This window comes from Protopterus annectens, chromosome 3.part1, assembly GCF_019279795.1.
Source record: "Protopterus annectens isolate FY-2018-M chromosome 3.part1, PAN1.0, whole genome shotgun sequence".
In the NCBI taxonomy this organism is placed as follows: domain Eukaryota; kingdom Metazoa; phylum Chordata; order Ceratodontiformes; family Protopteridae; genus Protopterus; species Protopterus annectens.
In genome coordinates, this window is record NC_056732.1 from 34,279,534 (window position 1) to 34,295,017 (window position 15,484).

At 39.6% G+C, this 15,484-nt stretch overlaps 1 protein-coding gene across 8 annotated transcripts in view; it reads left to right on the plus strand.

The window, feature by feature from the left end:
- The window catches only part of PTPRM (protein tyrosine phosphatase receptor type M), a 4,358,319-nt gene that overhangs the window by 4,150,535 nt on the left and 192,300 nt on the right, over positions 1–15,484 (plus strand). For all 8 annotated transcript variants that reach the window (XM_044066519.1, XM_044066517.1, XM_044066518.1 and 5 more), the window contains one exon: positions 7,125–7,274. In XM_044066519.1, coding sequence (XP_043922454.1) covers positions 7,125–7,274 — 150 coding nt within the window. The remainder of the gene's footprint in view (positions 1–7,124; positions 7,275–15,484) is intronic.

The window sequence follows — 15,484 nt, forward strand, 5'->3', positions numbered from 1 at the left end:
AGATGGCCTCTACCCAGAGAATCTCAAGTGGTGACAATATCTGCAGGTAGCTAGTATCCGAGGTAAATTAGGTATCACTATGGGAGACAGAAGTGCTACCTTGGCAATGCTCAGATTAATAGCTGGTAAAACTACAATCCACATTCTACATCTGCTCTCACTAGCATATAAAGAACTGGACACCTATACTCAGGAGCTGCATGCAGGGAATAAAACTTAGTAGGTTCAGGCTACTATTCTAACTCTGAGCCCAGGGGACTGGGAGCCTCTATCCCCGTAGACTTGAACAAGTAATACTTCTCACCCTAAGATGCTGACTTTAAGAAAATACATTTTTGGTAGTCTACACCCCAGGTAACACTGAAAATGTTAAGGAGTAATAGGCCTTGCTAGTGGTGTAGAGCTGGGAAGGTAGATTGCATGCATATCCTGTGGCATTTTATTGAGTGCAACAGAATTTAGCTAACAGCCAAGGAGGTATTGGATTTAGTGCTAGGGAAATCAACCCCACCACTTTTGAATCTCAAATTTTAGATTGTTAGGATCAGTCCCCATGGGAATTATATGACTAGTGGAGAGAAAGACTGGCTTCTTTAACTCCAACTGACCTTTACTGCCTTCAATTTCCAGTTTTGGAAATTAATCCACTCTAACGTTTTGCTGGTATTGTTTAGATATATTAATAGACTGTGTATGTCAATTAAACACCATCCAAACTTTGAGGTCATAAATAAAATTTGGTGCACATGTTTATTTGCAAGGGAGTATTTAGTATAACTGATACACTCTACTATCTGTGATAATAATGACAGGTACTTATGTTTATAGGATATTCAGTTTTTTTATTATTCTGTAATTTTTTTTGTGCTGTGACAATGACATGACATTTCCATACATTTTTGTGTTGTTTAATATCCTTTCTTATCTGTTCCTGGATATATGAGTTGATGTTACTATACTGGAGTTTTGTAGAATGTTGCTTCTGCTGAGTTTCAAGACATTACTATGATTGTTAATACAGAAAAAAGAACATGATTGTGTGTTATAACCATTGTGGTTAACATGGAGAACCAATAATTTAAAGATATGAGTTTAGTTTCCTTCAGCTGATATGATGGAGAAAATTCTGTCAGGTTTCTTAGACTCCGAAGTTTTCAAAAATAAATAGTCCCCGGGTCTCCAATGGTCTATCTGTTCAGGAAATCTAAGTCAATAAGTAAGTCAATATGTCTGCATCTACAGGAATAACATACAGCAATTGTTTTAGGTGCTTCATAAACTGAGATCAGCAGGTTGTTCCATGCTTGTCGTGTGGTGCAGTTTGTAAATCACAGCCTTCGACAGGCTTACTTGACAAAGTTAATCTGTAGTTGAACTGTACAAAGATCAGTCCTCTGAGAATGCAGTGTTGTAGAACTATTTATTTATTTAACATTTGTTTACCAGGAAAGTCTGACTAGGACAGAGACTATTTTTAACAGAGGCCTGAGGAAAACACTCCAGAAACATGTCTATGGAATGTGGGAGGAAACTGAAGCACCCAGAGGAAACCCATGCAAATGCAGGCAGGACATGCAGATTCTGCACAGAAGGCACTCTAGCCAAGAACTGAACCAGAAAACCTCTTTCTGTGAAGAAACAACATTAACCAATACTGCACTACCAGGCTATAACTCATACCACACTTTTTGGCCATGTAACCTGGATTGGAACACCAAAGGTGGAGGTGTGTCCATATTCATTAAGGATATCCACACCTCCAGGCTAGTTACTCAGCATAATGTATCCGAGGTTATCCAAGTGCAACTAACTCTGGGCAAAACTGCAATCCAAATTGTTGCTTGCTACAGATCCCCCACCATGCCCCAAGATTCCCACTCCTCTTTTCTTGATATACTGGAAAATATTAGGGTTCAACCAAAAACCCTAATAATGGGCGATTTCAACTACCCCACCATTAACTGGGAAAACTACTTGTGTACCAACTCCTTCACACAACACTTTCTGGAATTCATAAACTTCAGTGCCCTGGATCAACTTATCCACACCCCCACCAGGGACAACAATATCCTAGACTTAGTCATTACCAACATGAGTGACCGGTGTTCCACACCTGAAGTCAACTCCTCATTGGTCCGATCGGACCATAAGCTAATCACGCTTGATATCCACATCCCACACCCCATTAAGGAAACCACGGTAAAAAATTTCTCCAAAGCCAACTTCATGCTTCTTAAGATAGAAGTGGTAAACTTCATGCCACCCATGCAGATGGACAATACAGTTACGACTGCTGAATCCTACACAAATGCACTCTATAAGCACTTACACGAGTGCATGGATCGTGCTATCCCAAACAGAACCAATATGCTATCCTCCAAAAAAAGGAAGCCAATCTAGTGGTCCCCTGCCATAAACAAACTGTACAACAGAAGGAAGAAATTGTTGCAAAAGAGAGTAAAATCCCATGAGTGGATGAGCTCCCTTGTCAGCCTCAGTAAGAAGCTGAGATCCCTTATAAGATCCTCCAAAGCTAGCTATGAAAACAAAATTGACACTGATTCTAAGGACAACCACAAAGCATTCTATAGCTATGTCAAGAATCTCAATGGCAACACCCAGATCTGCTCTGAGTTACAGCACAATGGCATGAAAATTACAGAACCAACTGATATTTCCAACATCCTGGCAGATAGGTTCAGTGTTAACTTTACCCCCCCACCACCACCACCTAAAGGGCCCATATCTATGCAGGAAGAATGCAGAGTCCCTGTAATCACAACTACGCAGGTAAAAGCTGCACTCTCTACAGCCAAAAACACAGCATCCATGTGACCGGATAACATCCCAGGCTGCATTTTACACGCACTTCAGAATGAACTGACTCCCCACCTAAGCACCATGTTCAATCATAGCCTCAAATCAGGTTTTGTGCCCATTGAATGGTGTACAGCAACAGTTATCCCATTCCACAAAGGGGGAGCCACCACTAATCCCGGGAACTATTGCCCTATTAGCCTGATGAGCCTGGTCTGCAAGGCCATGGAACATTTCATCATGGAACTCATAAACAAAGACATTGGTAGCCTTCAAACTCTGGATCCCACCCAGTTCGGTTTTGTGAAAGGCAGATCATGCCTCCTGAACCTGATCAACTTCTTTGAGGCAGTCAGCAAAGATGTAGATGAGGGTAAGGTGGTTCACACAGCCTATCTTGACCTCAACAAGGCTTTCAACACCGTCCTCCATTCTGGAATTATAGCTAAACTCACTAAACTAGGTATAAATCCCTACGTCACAAGATGGGTTGCCAACTGGCTCACTGAGAGAACCCACACTGTAAACATTGCACACTCCAAATCTGACCTCAAACCAGTGACAAGTGGAGTACCACAGGGTTTAGTCCTGGGACCTCTCCAGTTTGGTATCTACTTCTCTGAAGTACAGGCTAACACAGAAGGCTTCTGGCTAATGAAGTTTGCAGATGACTGCAAACTCTGAGCCATAGTCGAGTCCTCAAATGATATGGAAATCCTAGAGAAGAGCCTCACTGAGACAGATGCCTGGTGTCAGAGCCATGGCCTCAAGCTCAATGCCAAAAAGTGCATTGTCATCCCCTTTGGTAAAAACTCTGTACCCATGAACTACTACATAGACAGCAGTCTACTTAACAACGAATGTGTGATTAGAGACCTTGGGAACCATGTGGGCAGTAGTCTGTTCTTTGATAGTCACATCGCCACAGAAGTCAGGAAGTCCTTCTATGTGGCACACCTCATTATAAAAGGGTTCTCATTAAGGAAAAAAGAGGTCATTGTTCCCCTCTACTTGACACTCATTAGACCCATTATAGAGTACAATGGCCCTTTTGGAATGTACCTCACAAGACATATGCAGCAGCTGGAAAGGCCACAGAAGTACCTCACAAAGAGGATTACTGGCCTCAAACAGATGCCCTACACTGACCGTCTCAAAAAACTCCAGCTTTACTCCATAGGATATCGCCTACTCAGAGGTGATCTCTGCCTAACATATAAAGCTATGTCAAACCCAGAGCTGTTGGACATGCTGCACCTAAAGAAATCCCAATCCCTCCGAGCTACACGCTCTAGGGACCTAAACCTTGTCACCACAATAAACACGACATGCTGGAGGGATAGATTCCTGTCCCAGAGACTTCCCATACTCTGGAACATGCTACCCATCTATGTCAAGCAAAGTTCTTCATTAGCACTCTTCAAGAAAAATCTTGATAAGTGGATGGGAAATAGGAAATACACCCCGAGGATCACTTCTGTCTCTCTGCACGACAGTGGCACAGGAAAATAACTTTCTTGGGTGGCATAAGCCAGGGAACCTTGTTGACTAGGCTTACATAGGCCCTCAGGCCAATAGCCTAGTACCTACCTATGAACCTATAATACACCACTGCGCTGCCCAGGACTGGGCTCTGTTCAGCTTACCAGATCCTAGCTAAACTCATCTGTCCTTTCTAAAGACTACTATTTTGTCAGTCTTGCCTGTTGTAAAATGAGCATTAGGGTTTCCCACTGGAGCCATTATGTCTGGCAGTTGGTGCAGTAAGGCTATGAGCTGTAGTTCCTCTGGTACAGGGTCTCCTGTGAAGTAAAAATAAAACCTGGACCCCCAACTAAACCTGGAATATTCAGGAACTATTCTAAGGCTAACCTCCTGCTACTAAGTGAGAACCTGGCAAAATGTCAAGCATCCATTAACCCTGAGACCACTGTTGCCTATGCAGAGCTGTTCACAGAAACCCTGTACAAGCATGTTAATAGCTACATAGAGGCAGCTGTACCCACCAGGAAAAAGTACAGAACCAACTTAAAAAACAAAAAATTAGGAGGTGCAGCACCCAGCAGGATAAAAGCTCTCTCATGAAACTAAACAAATAACTCAGAGGACACATAAAGTCTATCAAAGCCACATTTGAGGTAGGTTTGGCCTCCCAGGCCAAGGACAACTACAAAACATTCTTTAACTATGTCCACAACCTCAAAGGCAATATGCAGTTGTGTGCAGAGTTCATTGTAAATGGAGCCACCTATACTGAGCCAGAGGATATAGCAAACCTCCTGGCTGATAAATTCAGCTCCACCTTTCCCCCTCAACCTTCCCTCAGGAAATATCATCAAACATATCTCCCCCTACTCTAACTAGGGAACAGGTCCTTAATGCTTTCTCTAAGACCAAGAACACTGCATCATAGGGTCCAGACAATATTCTAGGATGCCTTTTAAATAGCATGAAACATGACTTATCAGGGCCTCTGGAATTACTATTTAACTGTAGCCTCCAGTCAGGCTTCATGCCTCATGAATGGAGAAAGGCAACAGTCATTCCTCTGCACAAAGGTTTAGGCAGACCCTAGAAACTACACTCATAAGTCTGTCTAGTCTTATATGTAAAGCCATGGAAAGAATGATCATGGAGATGATCAATAGAGATATAGTAAACCTCCAGACACTGGACCCAACCCAGTTTGGTTTTGTCAAGGGCAGATCATGCCTACTCAACCTGGTGGACTTCTTTGAGAAGGACACCAAAGCAATGGATGAGGGCAAAACTGTTCACACTGCCTACCTTGACCTGGCCAAGGCATTTGACACAATACCCCACTTGGGCATTGTTGCCAAACTCAGGAGATTAGGTACAAACCCATATATCACCTGGTGGATAGCCAACTGGCTGACAGACAGGACCCAGGAAGTTAAAACTGGGAAGTCCACCTCTACAAAGAGGCCAGTCACAAGTGGAGTCCCTCAGGGATCAGTCCTTGGACTGCTCTTTTTTGGTATTTACTTCTCAGAAGTCAAGGCCAATGTCAGTGGTCTCTGGCTGATTAAATTTGCAAATGATTGCAAATTATGAGCTATCATTGAATCTCACACTGACACAAATGTTCTCCAGGAGGGACTGACTTAGACAAACAACTGGTGTCAGAGACATTGACTAAAACTAAATGCCAATAAATGCATAATAGTATCATTTTGAAAGTCATCCAGCCCTGGTAACTATCATATTGACAACACACCCTTTAGAGTTGACCCAGTAGTCAGGGACTTAGGGACACACATAGATAGTAGTCTAGCCTTTGACCATCATGTGTCTACAGTGGTGAGGAAATCATTCTATGTTGCACAACTTATAAACAAAGGTATGGTATCTAAGTCCAAGGAAGTCATTGTTTCACTGTATTTGGCATTCATCAGACATATCATTGAGTACAGTGCCCCCTTTGGTAAGTACTTAACCAGGCATATCCAACATCTGGAATGTCCACAGAGGTTCCTCACTAAAAGAATACAGGGTGTAAGTAATATGTCGTATGCAGACCGCCTCAAGGCTCTATCTCTGTATTCTGTCTCCTATAGGCTTTTGAGGGGAAATCTATGCCTGGCATACAGGGCATTGTCAGACCCCACTCTGATGGACCTCCTGCATATCCACAAAACAGTACCAGAATTATCCATTCTAAAGACTTAAATCTTTCCTGTGATATAAATAGGACCTGATGGAGAGATAGGTATGTATCCCAGAGACCACCCCATCTATGGAACAGGCTACCCATCCATGTGAAGCAGAGTTCCTCCCTAATCCAATTCAAGTGCAACTTAGACAATTGTATGGGAAACCGAAAATTCATCCCAGGTTTGGCACCCATGTCTCTAATGGACACAGGTAACCTGTAAATGGTTAATCTCCCAGGCCCATGCTTACACTTATCAAGGGTATCAACACTTGTCAGAGATCTGGGATGCATGGCTAGGCTTAAAAAGGGCCTTGTGGTCGTTAACCTGGTAAATACCTATGAACCTATGAATCTACTGTGTGACCTTTAGCAAGTCACTTAACCAATGGTGCTTGGGGGTAGCTGGGAATTGGCCTAGGCACTTCAGCGGTCCCCTAGACTGCAGGCTTAGTAAAATCCTATGAAGCCATTGTTTTGATGATGAAATACCAATGAACATAAGAAAAGTAAGTGACAGAGACATAATAGTGGTATTCGGGAAATCCAGCTCTTAAATGGTATTTTTGTGTAGAGATTTGTGGATTTCATATCACAGTTATTTTATTAACAGACTTCTTGTACTTTCTTACAGGAGCAGTATGTGTTTATTCATGATGCAATATTAGAAGCATGCCTTTGTGGTGATACGTCTGTCCCAGCATCCCAGCTCAGGTCGGCATATCAGGAGATGAACAAGCTTGATCCTCAGACAAACTCAAGCCAAATAAAAGAAGAGTTTCGGGTGGGTAGGACTTCAGAGTTTTATTTATTACATAGCTTTTATATTACAATTACCAAAAAGATATAATTACTCACATTTGCAAGCGATGTAATCCATCATTTTATTTGTACTGTGAAAATAAACAGTTCTATTGATTTATTACAATTATATTTCCTGGGATTGTTTACTTGTAAGACTGAATTTGGGCTAAACATATATACACACTGTTATTGCATCCTTAATATAAAAGCTCTGCATTTAAGCTGCCTGCACAGCGGGTGTTATTGTTTAGCGTTACACACATCAAATGTTATAAATTGTTTCTCTGTGACTTCTGCGCTCAAAGCATCAAAGCTGAATTTACTGAACAATATTATTCTCCTTGTTTTGACCTCTGCAGTAGTGAATATTTATACTTCATAAGCAGGACCAAAGGTCTGCTTTGTTTCATTTGCTTTCAGCAGTAGAATACAATACATTTAAACACCTCTGATGGAAAGCTTTACAGAACATTGCTGTTAGCACTTACGAAGAATTACCCACTGTAGCCATGTGTTTCAAAGAGAGATTTCAGAGATTTCAGACACTCACTATTTAAACTAAGTAGCAGCATATGCTATCACGTGACATTAATTGTATTTTTTTATCATAAACAAGGAAATTAATATTACTGCTATAAGCACCCGTGTCTGCTAGCAATCTACATTTATAATTGTAGTATAGGATACATTTATAGTGCATGCTCAGTGCAATATTCTATCAGAAAACTGAGATTTCGATACTTGGTATTACAATAATATAATTTAGTAAGCTTGCTTATTTATTACTGTATGAAACATTAATAATATACAGACATGAACCAGTCTGCATTTAGGAAATGCACTAAATTATTTATAACCTTAAGTTACATTGTGTTATAGAGTGATAGGCACAGTGCAGTTAACAGTTAGCTGAACTGTTAATATTTTTATATTAAACGCTTTGTTTTAGCACCCACAGTCCTCTCAGTATTTTAGAAATAGTTGAATGGATACTTCTTAGATTGTTTGAGGAAATTTAGAAAAACTCATGCATGAGATTTACTTGACCATCACCTCTTGAAGTTTCATTAAACAACTTACCAAAATTAATTATATTGTGAATTATTGTCCACTTACAATGCAGAGTAGAACAGAATGTCAGTGCTTTTATCCAGTTTACCATCTAAAGTGAAATTTAGTTGTTTTATGCACTGATCTAGTTTTTTTATATGGTCTTTGGCAGTTGGATTGCACTACTTTGTGAGTAGAAAAAATCTCATATGCTTTGATAAACCATAGATCTAGAGAAACTTGTCTTTAGAATTCCTCATTAGATGTGTCAGCATGTAAAGCATTTGTAATTGAGCTAAACTCTTTACAAAGCAAACATGTATTTTGAAAACTGTCACATTTTCTTTTCAGCTTTATTTCCGCTTTTCATAGATGGTTAGGTAAACTGCTCAGAATTACCTTTTTCTGCCACGCGTGTATCCATGTAGGGGGCATATATCATAAAAGCAACAGTGATCTTAAAAATAAATGAAGTATGCCTGAAAGTAGGGCACTTTTAGCTTAATTCATTCACTTACTCCAAAATAAAGTGATAGGAAATAGATTATAGTACTTCACAGAAAAAAAAGAAAGCACCACACACATTACATGATGATTATTACACCAGTCATGTTCTAAGCACCCAGCAGTAAGTCATATTATTAATAGTCCATTTTGTGGGGGGGAACATTCCCCCACTGCTTGGGACTGATCACCATAGCAACTCACTTCTTCTAGCTCCTATGCTCCCAGTCCTGCTGTTGTGTTGTTTTCCCGAGTGTTTAACCCTCTAGGTACAGGGTATCTAATACACTGACAATAAGGTATGGGTCAGGAACAAGCCCAGGAACCACCCCGGGCTGCATCCAGGGGCTTTGCTTATCTCATTACATCCCACTCCTCTACATGACAGCATTAAGTTACTAAAGCTATGCTCCAGCAGTGGCTTTTTACACCATTTCTACTTTGGGTCCATGGATGGCAATGCCACATTCCAGTCACATCTCTACCTCAGCTGCAACTTGTGGCTCCATTCTTCACTGTGATTCACAAGTAGCACACACACATTGTTGTGTCAACCCTCCCTATTCCTTACATCGACTCCCACCAACTCCAGCACAACATGCCGTCATGACAATAATCACACTTGTGTCTCCTGAGTCACTGTGACAGCTTTATACTTCTGCGCAAACAAAGCCGGTAAAGTCCTATGTTCATAAGTTCATAGGTTGTGGGCCATTATAAATCTAGCCAGTTTCTCTTTTTCTGCTCAAAATAACCTATCCCATTTGGTTAGAGATTTGCCTTACCCATCCCATGGTCGTTAATTGTATATTACCCCTAATGAGAATAACTGGGATCATGCCATAGGTAAATCCAAAGTAACAAACACCAAAAATCACCAGCAAATAAAAAAAAAACAATCCAGACTCCTCCAGGTTCACACTTTTTATTTGTAAAACTGAGAATTAAGCGCTTTCTTCTGTTAACACCAGAGACTTCATCAGAATAATTGAACAACCATCTGAAAGCGCTTTATATACCATTTTAGAAATGGACAACTCTCTTAACCAATCCAGACAATAAATGTCACAAAATTACATCTTTACACAAATGTGAAACTCCACCCTCTCTTTTTTAAAAGCATACAGTATGCCAATATAAAAACATACAAACTTTTACATTAACAAAAATGTTTTTGTATATATATATATATATATATATATATATATATATATATATATATATATATGTTAATTTAAAAATATTTTCATATTATATCAGTCCAATACTCAAAGGATTGATAAATTAAAGTTTCATATGTATATATTCATATATATATTCTATATATATTCATTATAGTATCATTTATCTCCAGGGGGAACATAGCTGCCAGTCTAATCTGCCACTCAGTTTCTTTTTTCTTTAATAAATTTCTCCAGTCACCACCCCGGGGTTCAGGCTTTACATGATTCAAAATACCAAACATTAATTTTTTTAAATTTAAACAGTTTTGGGAATGCTTAAACAATGCATTATTCTGTTTTTTATTTTTTATATCATTTCTATGTTCATATAGGCCGCAGTGGTGCAGCGGTTAGCATTGTCGCCTCACAGCAAGAGGCTCTCCCATTCGATTCTCAGCTGGTGCGCCTTCTGTGTGGAGTCTGCATGTCCTCTCCGAGGTCGAGTGACGTTTGAAAGACATGCAGGTAGGTGCGTGCGTGAATGCGTATGCCTTCTTTGAAGGTTGGGCATCGGGCTGGCAACTCGGCACCGTAAAAATCCACTGCCAATCATTAGCAGACTGGAGTTCCGCAGTGGTGATCCCTAACCGGGAAAAGCCAAAAGACTTTTTTTATATATCGTTTCTATGTTCATATATTCTATTTTTGAGGGGCGCTCAGTCTTGCCTATATAACATGTAGTACATGTAGAACAGGTAGCTAAATATACCACTCTACTAGTGGCACAATTTCCCTTCTGAAATTACTCCATGTTATACAACTTCCTGGTTTATATATGGGCATTGTTGACAGGCACCACATGGTCTTGTTCCACAACCAGAAATTGATCTTGAATGTATTTTATACTCCAGCAGTCTTTTAAAGTTTGCTTCTGTCTTGTGAACAAATTTCGTACTTTCCCCCACCTTTTCTAACACCTCATTGTTCACCCTAATTATGTTCCAATTTTTTTGAAGGGCTTTTTTGATATTACTAGCCAAATGATTATACTCAAGTATATATGCCTTTTTGTATTGTTCTTTAGTGACAAGAGACGTGCTACTACTTTTTTCTAAACCTACACCCAACAGGGATTTAAATGTAGTACCCCATTTCTCATATACTTCTCTTGTTATTTCTAACAACCAATTTTTGGGATAACCTCTCTCCTGAAACATCAGCCAAATTTTTTCCAGCTCTTCCCACACATCATCTCTATGTGATGTCATCCTTGCAACTCTAACGGCTCTTACTATGCTCTTTATTGTATTATAGAATGACTGCTTTTGAAATGTAGATAAGAATGACAGAATGTGTCCTTTCTATACACTTTAGACTTAAACCCCATATTGTGATATATGTGTATCTAAATAGTTAATGCCATTCTTATCATATTGGTAGGTGAATTTCAAAAATTCTGTTGTATTTCCTAGATATTGAACAAATTCCTCCATTTCCTCACGTGTACCTTTCCGAAGAACAAACATGTCATCCAAAAATCTTGAATACATTTTTATTCTGTTGCAACAGGGGCAATCTAGCACAAATGTGGTCTCCCATCCCAAAAGTACTATGTTTGCATACATGGGGACACAGGCTGCTCCCATTGTTATACCTTTGGTTTGCTGAAAATATTCTCCTTCGAAAAAAATGAAATTATTTTCTAAAATCGAACTCATGCGCTCACAAATGAGTATCTGTTCCTGCCCTAGATCTGAATATTGAAACAAGGCTTCTCAAAGAAACCTAGTCCTTCATCCTTGGGAATCACAGTAAAAAGGTATGTTATATCTATTGTAAGGAAGACTAAATATTTTTCCCAGATTTAATTTTTAAAAAGACCTAAAAATTCCCATGAATCTTGAACCAAATGAGGAACTTTTGTAACTACATGTTGTACCCAGGAATCTACGAATACTGCTAGGTAATTTGAGGGGACTCGTGCATGAAGTAAAGCATTTAGGAACTGCCTCTGTCCATTAGTAGTACAGGGGACAGTCCTCGGGTAAACATGTCTGATATGTTTTGACATTGTTTCTCAGATCCTACAGACTGACCAGTATGGACACAATAGAACTATAGTATGAGATGGATGTTTTGTGTGGTTATAAAGAAAACTGACCAATTCCAGCAAGTGACCAAGTACTGAGATGTTATCAGTGATCTGCTGTACCAAAAGATCTAAAATGAAACCCAATAACTAGCTGTTCTTTTTCTCACAAGAACTCATCAGCCATGTTTCTAGGTACTGTTTTGAAGGGATATAACTTAAATAGAATTAGCCCCACCTTCACAAATAGCAGTTTGATGGGACTGCAGTGACAAAGGTTTTACATTTCTCCATAGGTCTGATCTGTTAAGGTTAAATAAAATAAACAGTTCAGGCTGTGCCTTGACAGCTGCAGAGTAATCAGGATGTGGTAACTTCGCTGATGTCCCATCATCCCTTGACTGATGGCAACATGAAGTTCAAAACCAGTGAGGTGCATATGCCTTTGGCTTTCAAAATACCATTTCTTAAGACAAATTATGTTGTTATAAGTATGACAAATGATGTTGTTATAAGTATGACAACTCTGAAGAGGGACACCTAAGGGCATGAAATGGAGGTCTTTTTAATGTGTAGCACTTTAAAGGACATTGCTGTGGAAGATAGAAGAACACCCCCTGTGCTTTTGTCATCTTTACCCTTTTTATTGTTAGTATATGCATAGTAGTCCATACTGCTGCAATATTGCATGTCATTTGTTTTATTTGCTTCTTCACACCCTCTAAAGTCAAAAGCTAGGCCAGAATTGTGAGTAGTGCTGCAAGGAGACAGACATTTCTAACATCTTCATTTTGCTGCTTTTCTCACATTTATTGAAGTCTTGCTTTGATGGGTGCTTAGAGTGAAGAAGAATAGAGGTGACTTGAATACCTTGTAGACTGGGAGGCAACTTTATTTGATTTTCTGTTTATTAATTTAGTCAACAAATTCATTGGTACAGCAGTTGAGAGGACTTTTTTAGGGCACAACAGATTTGCAGCCAGGTTATATCAGTAAGGTACAGGGATAAAGCCCTAACTATGCCCCAGGCAACCTGGGTTCGATTACAGACATGGGTGCTTGATGATACAGGCAGGGAGGATGAGTTTGCCCAGCCAGGAAAAGATGGCACATACTCATATGCACCATCTTGTTATATCTTGGGTGGTGGCTGGGAATTATTTAACATTTCTACCACTATCACATCAAACTAAATGTTTTCCACCCAGCATCCAAAGCTCTGTGCATCTTCACCTAACATTGAACTGCATATCTTTACACGCCACTACTCCTTCAAAATTCTACCACAAAATTCTTCTACAAAATCATAATTCATTCAAAACAATGGCTGTCATCTTTCCTCTATAGCCCATCAAATATTTTTTTATTTTATTTATTTTACATTTGTTAACTGGGAAAGTCCGACTGGATACATATCCATTTTCAGTGGAGGCCTGGGGAGAAACGCTCCAAGCAGATAAACATTTAAAATGCAGTATACAGTAATATTTAGCAATTAACAAAATCAAAAGAAAAATACACAAAATACACACGGGTTACATAATTAAGAGAATGGTCCGAGTACGGTAATATTTACAGAGATATTCAGCAATTTAACAAAAATAAAAAGACAAATACAAATAGGTTCCATAATGAAAAAAGGTTCAAAGTAAGGTTATATTTGGATAAGAGAGTCAACAACAACGTGGGAGGTGGAGGGAAACTATAAAGGAAGAAAAAATAATTAAACATGTAAGAGAAATGGGGGTATAAGAAGAGGAAACAGGTAAAGGAAGACCATTTATAAAGAAAGAGGAAGAATGAGATAAGAGAAGGGAGGTTAGGTAGAAAGCAGCCGAGGCTGAGAACGGAGGTTCTAGTACTGATAATGGAAGTTCGAGCTAATATAAAGGGGTAGAAGGAATTAATTGAAGGAGGGTACGGAGAGAGAACAGGGAAATTCTCTTAGATAGCTAAGATGGTTTAATAGATTATATGAGTAATGTTTGGTTAGACTGGGACAAGCTTTAGTTGAAACTCAGGTCAGTAAAGTAGCCCAGACTGAATAATCTGAGTTTTAGTCAGGGTTTAGACAAGGACATAGCCAGTTATTGTACATGCGTGCCTTTAGTGATATTTTGAAGTGAGGCAAGGAGCACTTTGTGGTTAGTTCACCAGGAAGGTTCATAGGTTCATACTAGGCTATCTGCCCTAGGGCATTTATAAGCCTAGCCAGAGTGTGTTTGGCTTTCGCCACCCATTTTAAATTAATTTTGCTATGCCCTTTTTCGAGGTTAGTATATTGTGCCTCTGTCTAAGAGTGACACAGAAGTGATACCCGGGGTAAACCTACGATCCCCCATACACTCATCAAGATTCCTCTTGAAGAGAGTCAATGAGGGACTCTGCCTAACCTGGACTGGGATTTTATTCCAGAGTGAAGGGAGACTCTGGGTTATGAATCTGTCCCTCCAGCATGTCCTATTTATTTCAGTGTGGAGGTTCAAGTCTCTCGAGCGCGTAGCTTGATGGGATTTGGATTTTCTGAGGTGCAGCATGTCCATTAATTCCGGGTTAGACATGGCTTTATACTTCAGGCACAGATCGCCTCTGAGCAGGCGGTATGCCACTGAGTAGAATTTTACCAGCAGTGTTAGAGAATAAGGAATCTCCTGCAGAGGTGTTGGCTTTGGTAGGTTGTACTAGCATTCTGCTGGATTAGTGAAGGGATGCTAGGTTGCAATATGGGGTAATGAGATTAGCTAGACTGGGGGTGAGGGAAGGTTGGTGGAGGATTTTATGAGTTACTATGAGTTGGTTATAATAGATCTGATTGGGTAGCTCTAGCCAACCTAAATTTTGAAGATTGTGGCAGTGGTGAGTTCTGTATTCTGAGCCTGTGGCAAATCTCACTATATTGTTGTAACATTTAGTGATTTTGTTGAGATTTCATTTGGATAAATTAGTGAGGATGGGTGATACATAGAGAAGGGATGACAGAAGATGTGTGCGATCTATGGCTGTTCCGGCAGTTGGGGTTAGACATTTCTTAATCTTATACATGGAGCCTATTTTTTTGTTTACTGTTTTTATAGTTTTGTCTATGTGGGCAATGTAGTTTAGATTATTATCAATGATTATACCTAGCAGTTTAGTACCTATATGTCTGTATAACAGCCTCTGACACAGTTCAAACTATGCCTTAGAAACCCAAATACTTATTGCCATTACAAAAATAATTTACACTGCAGTGATATAAAAACAGCCCTGGCCTCTAGAGCCTAATATCACTCATAGATGTCCTTATAAAGACCCTTGGAATGACGGCTACATATAATTTAAAATTAATCAAGTCAATGACGATAAAATCTGTAACAAAATAAAAGACTTGCATAGATTAATATC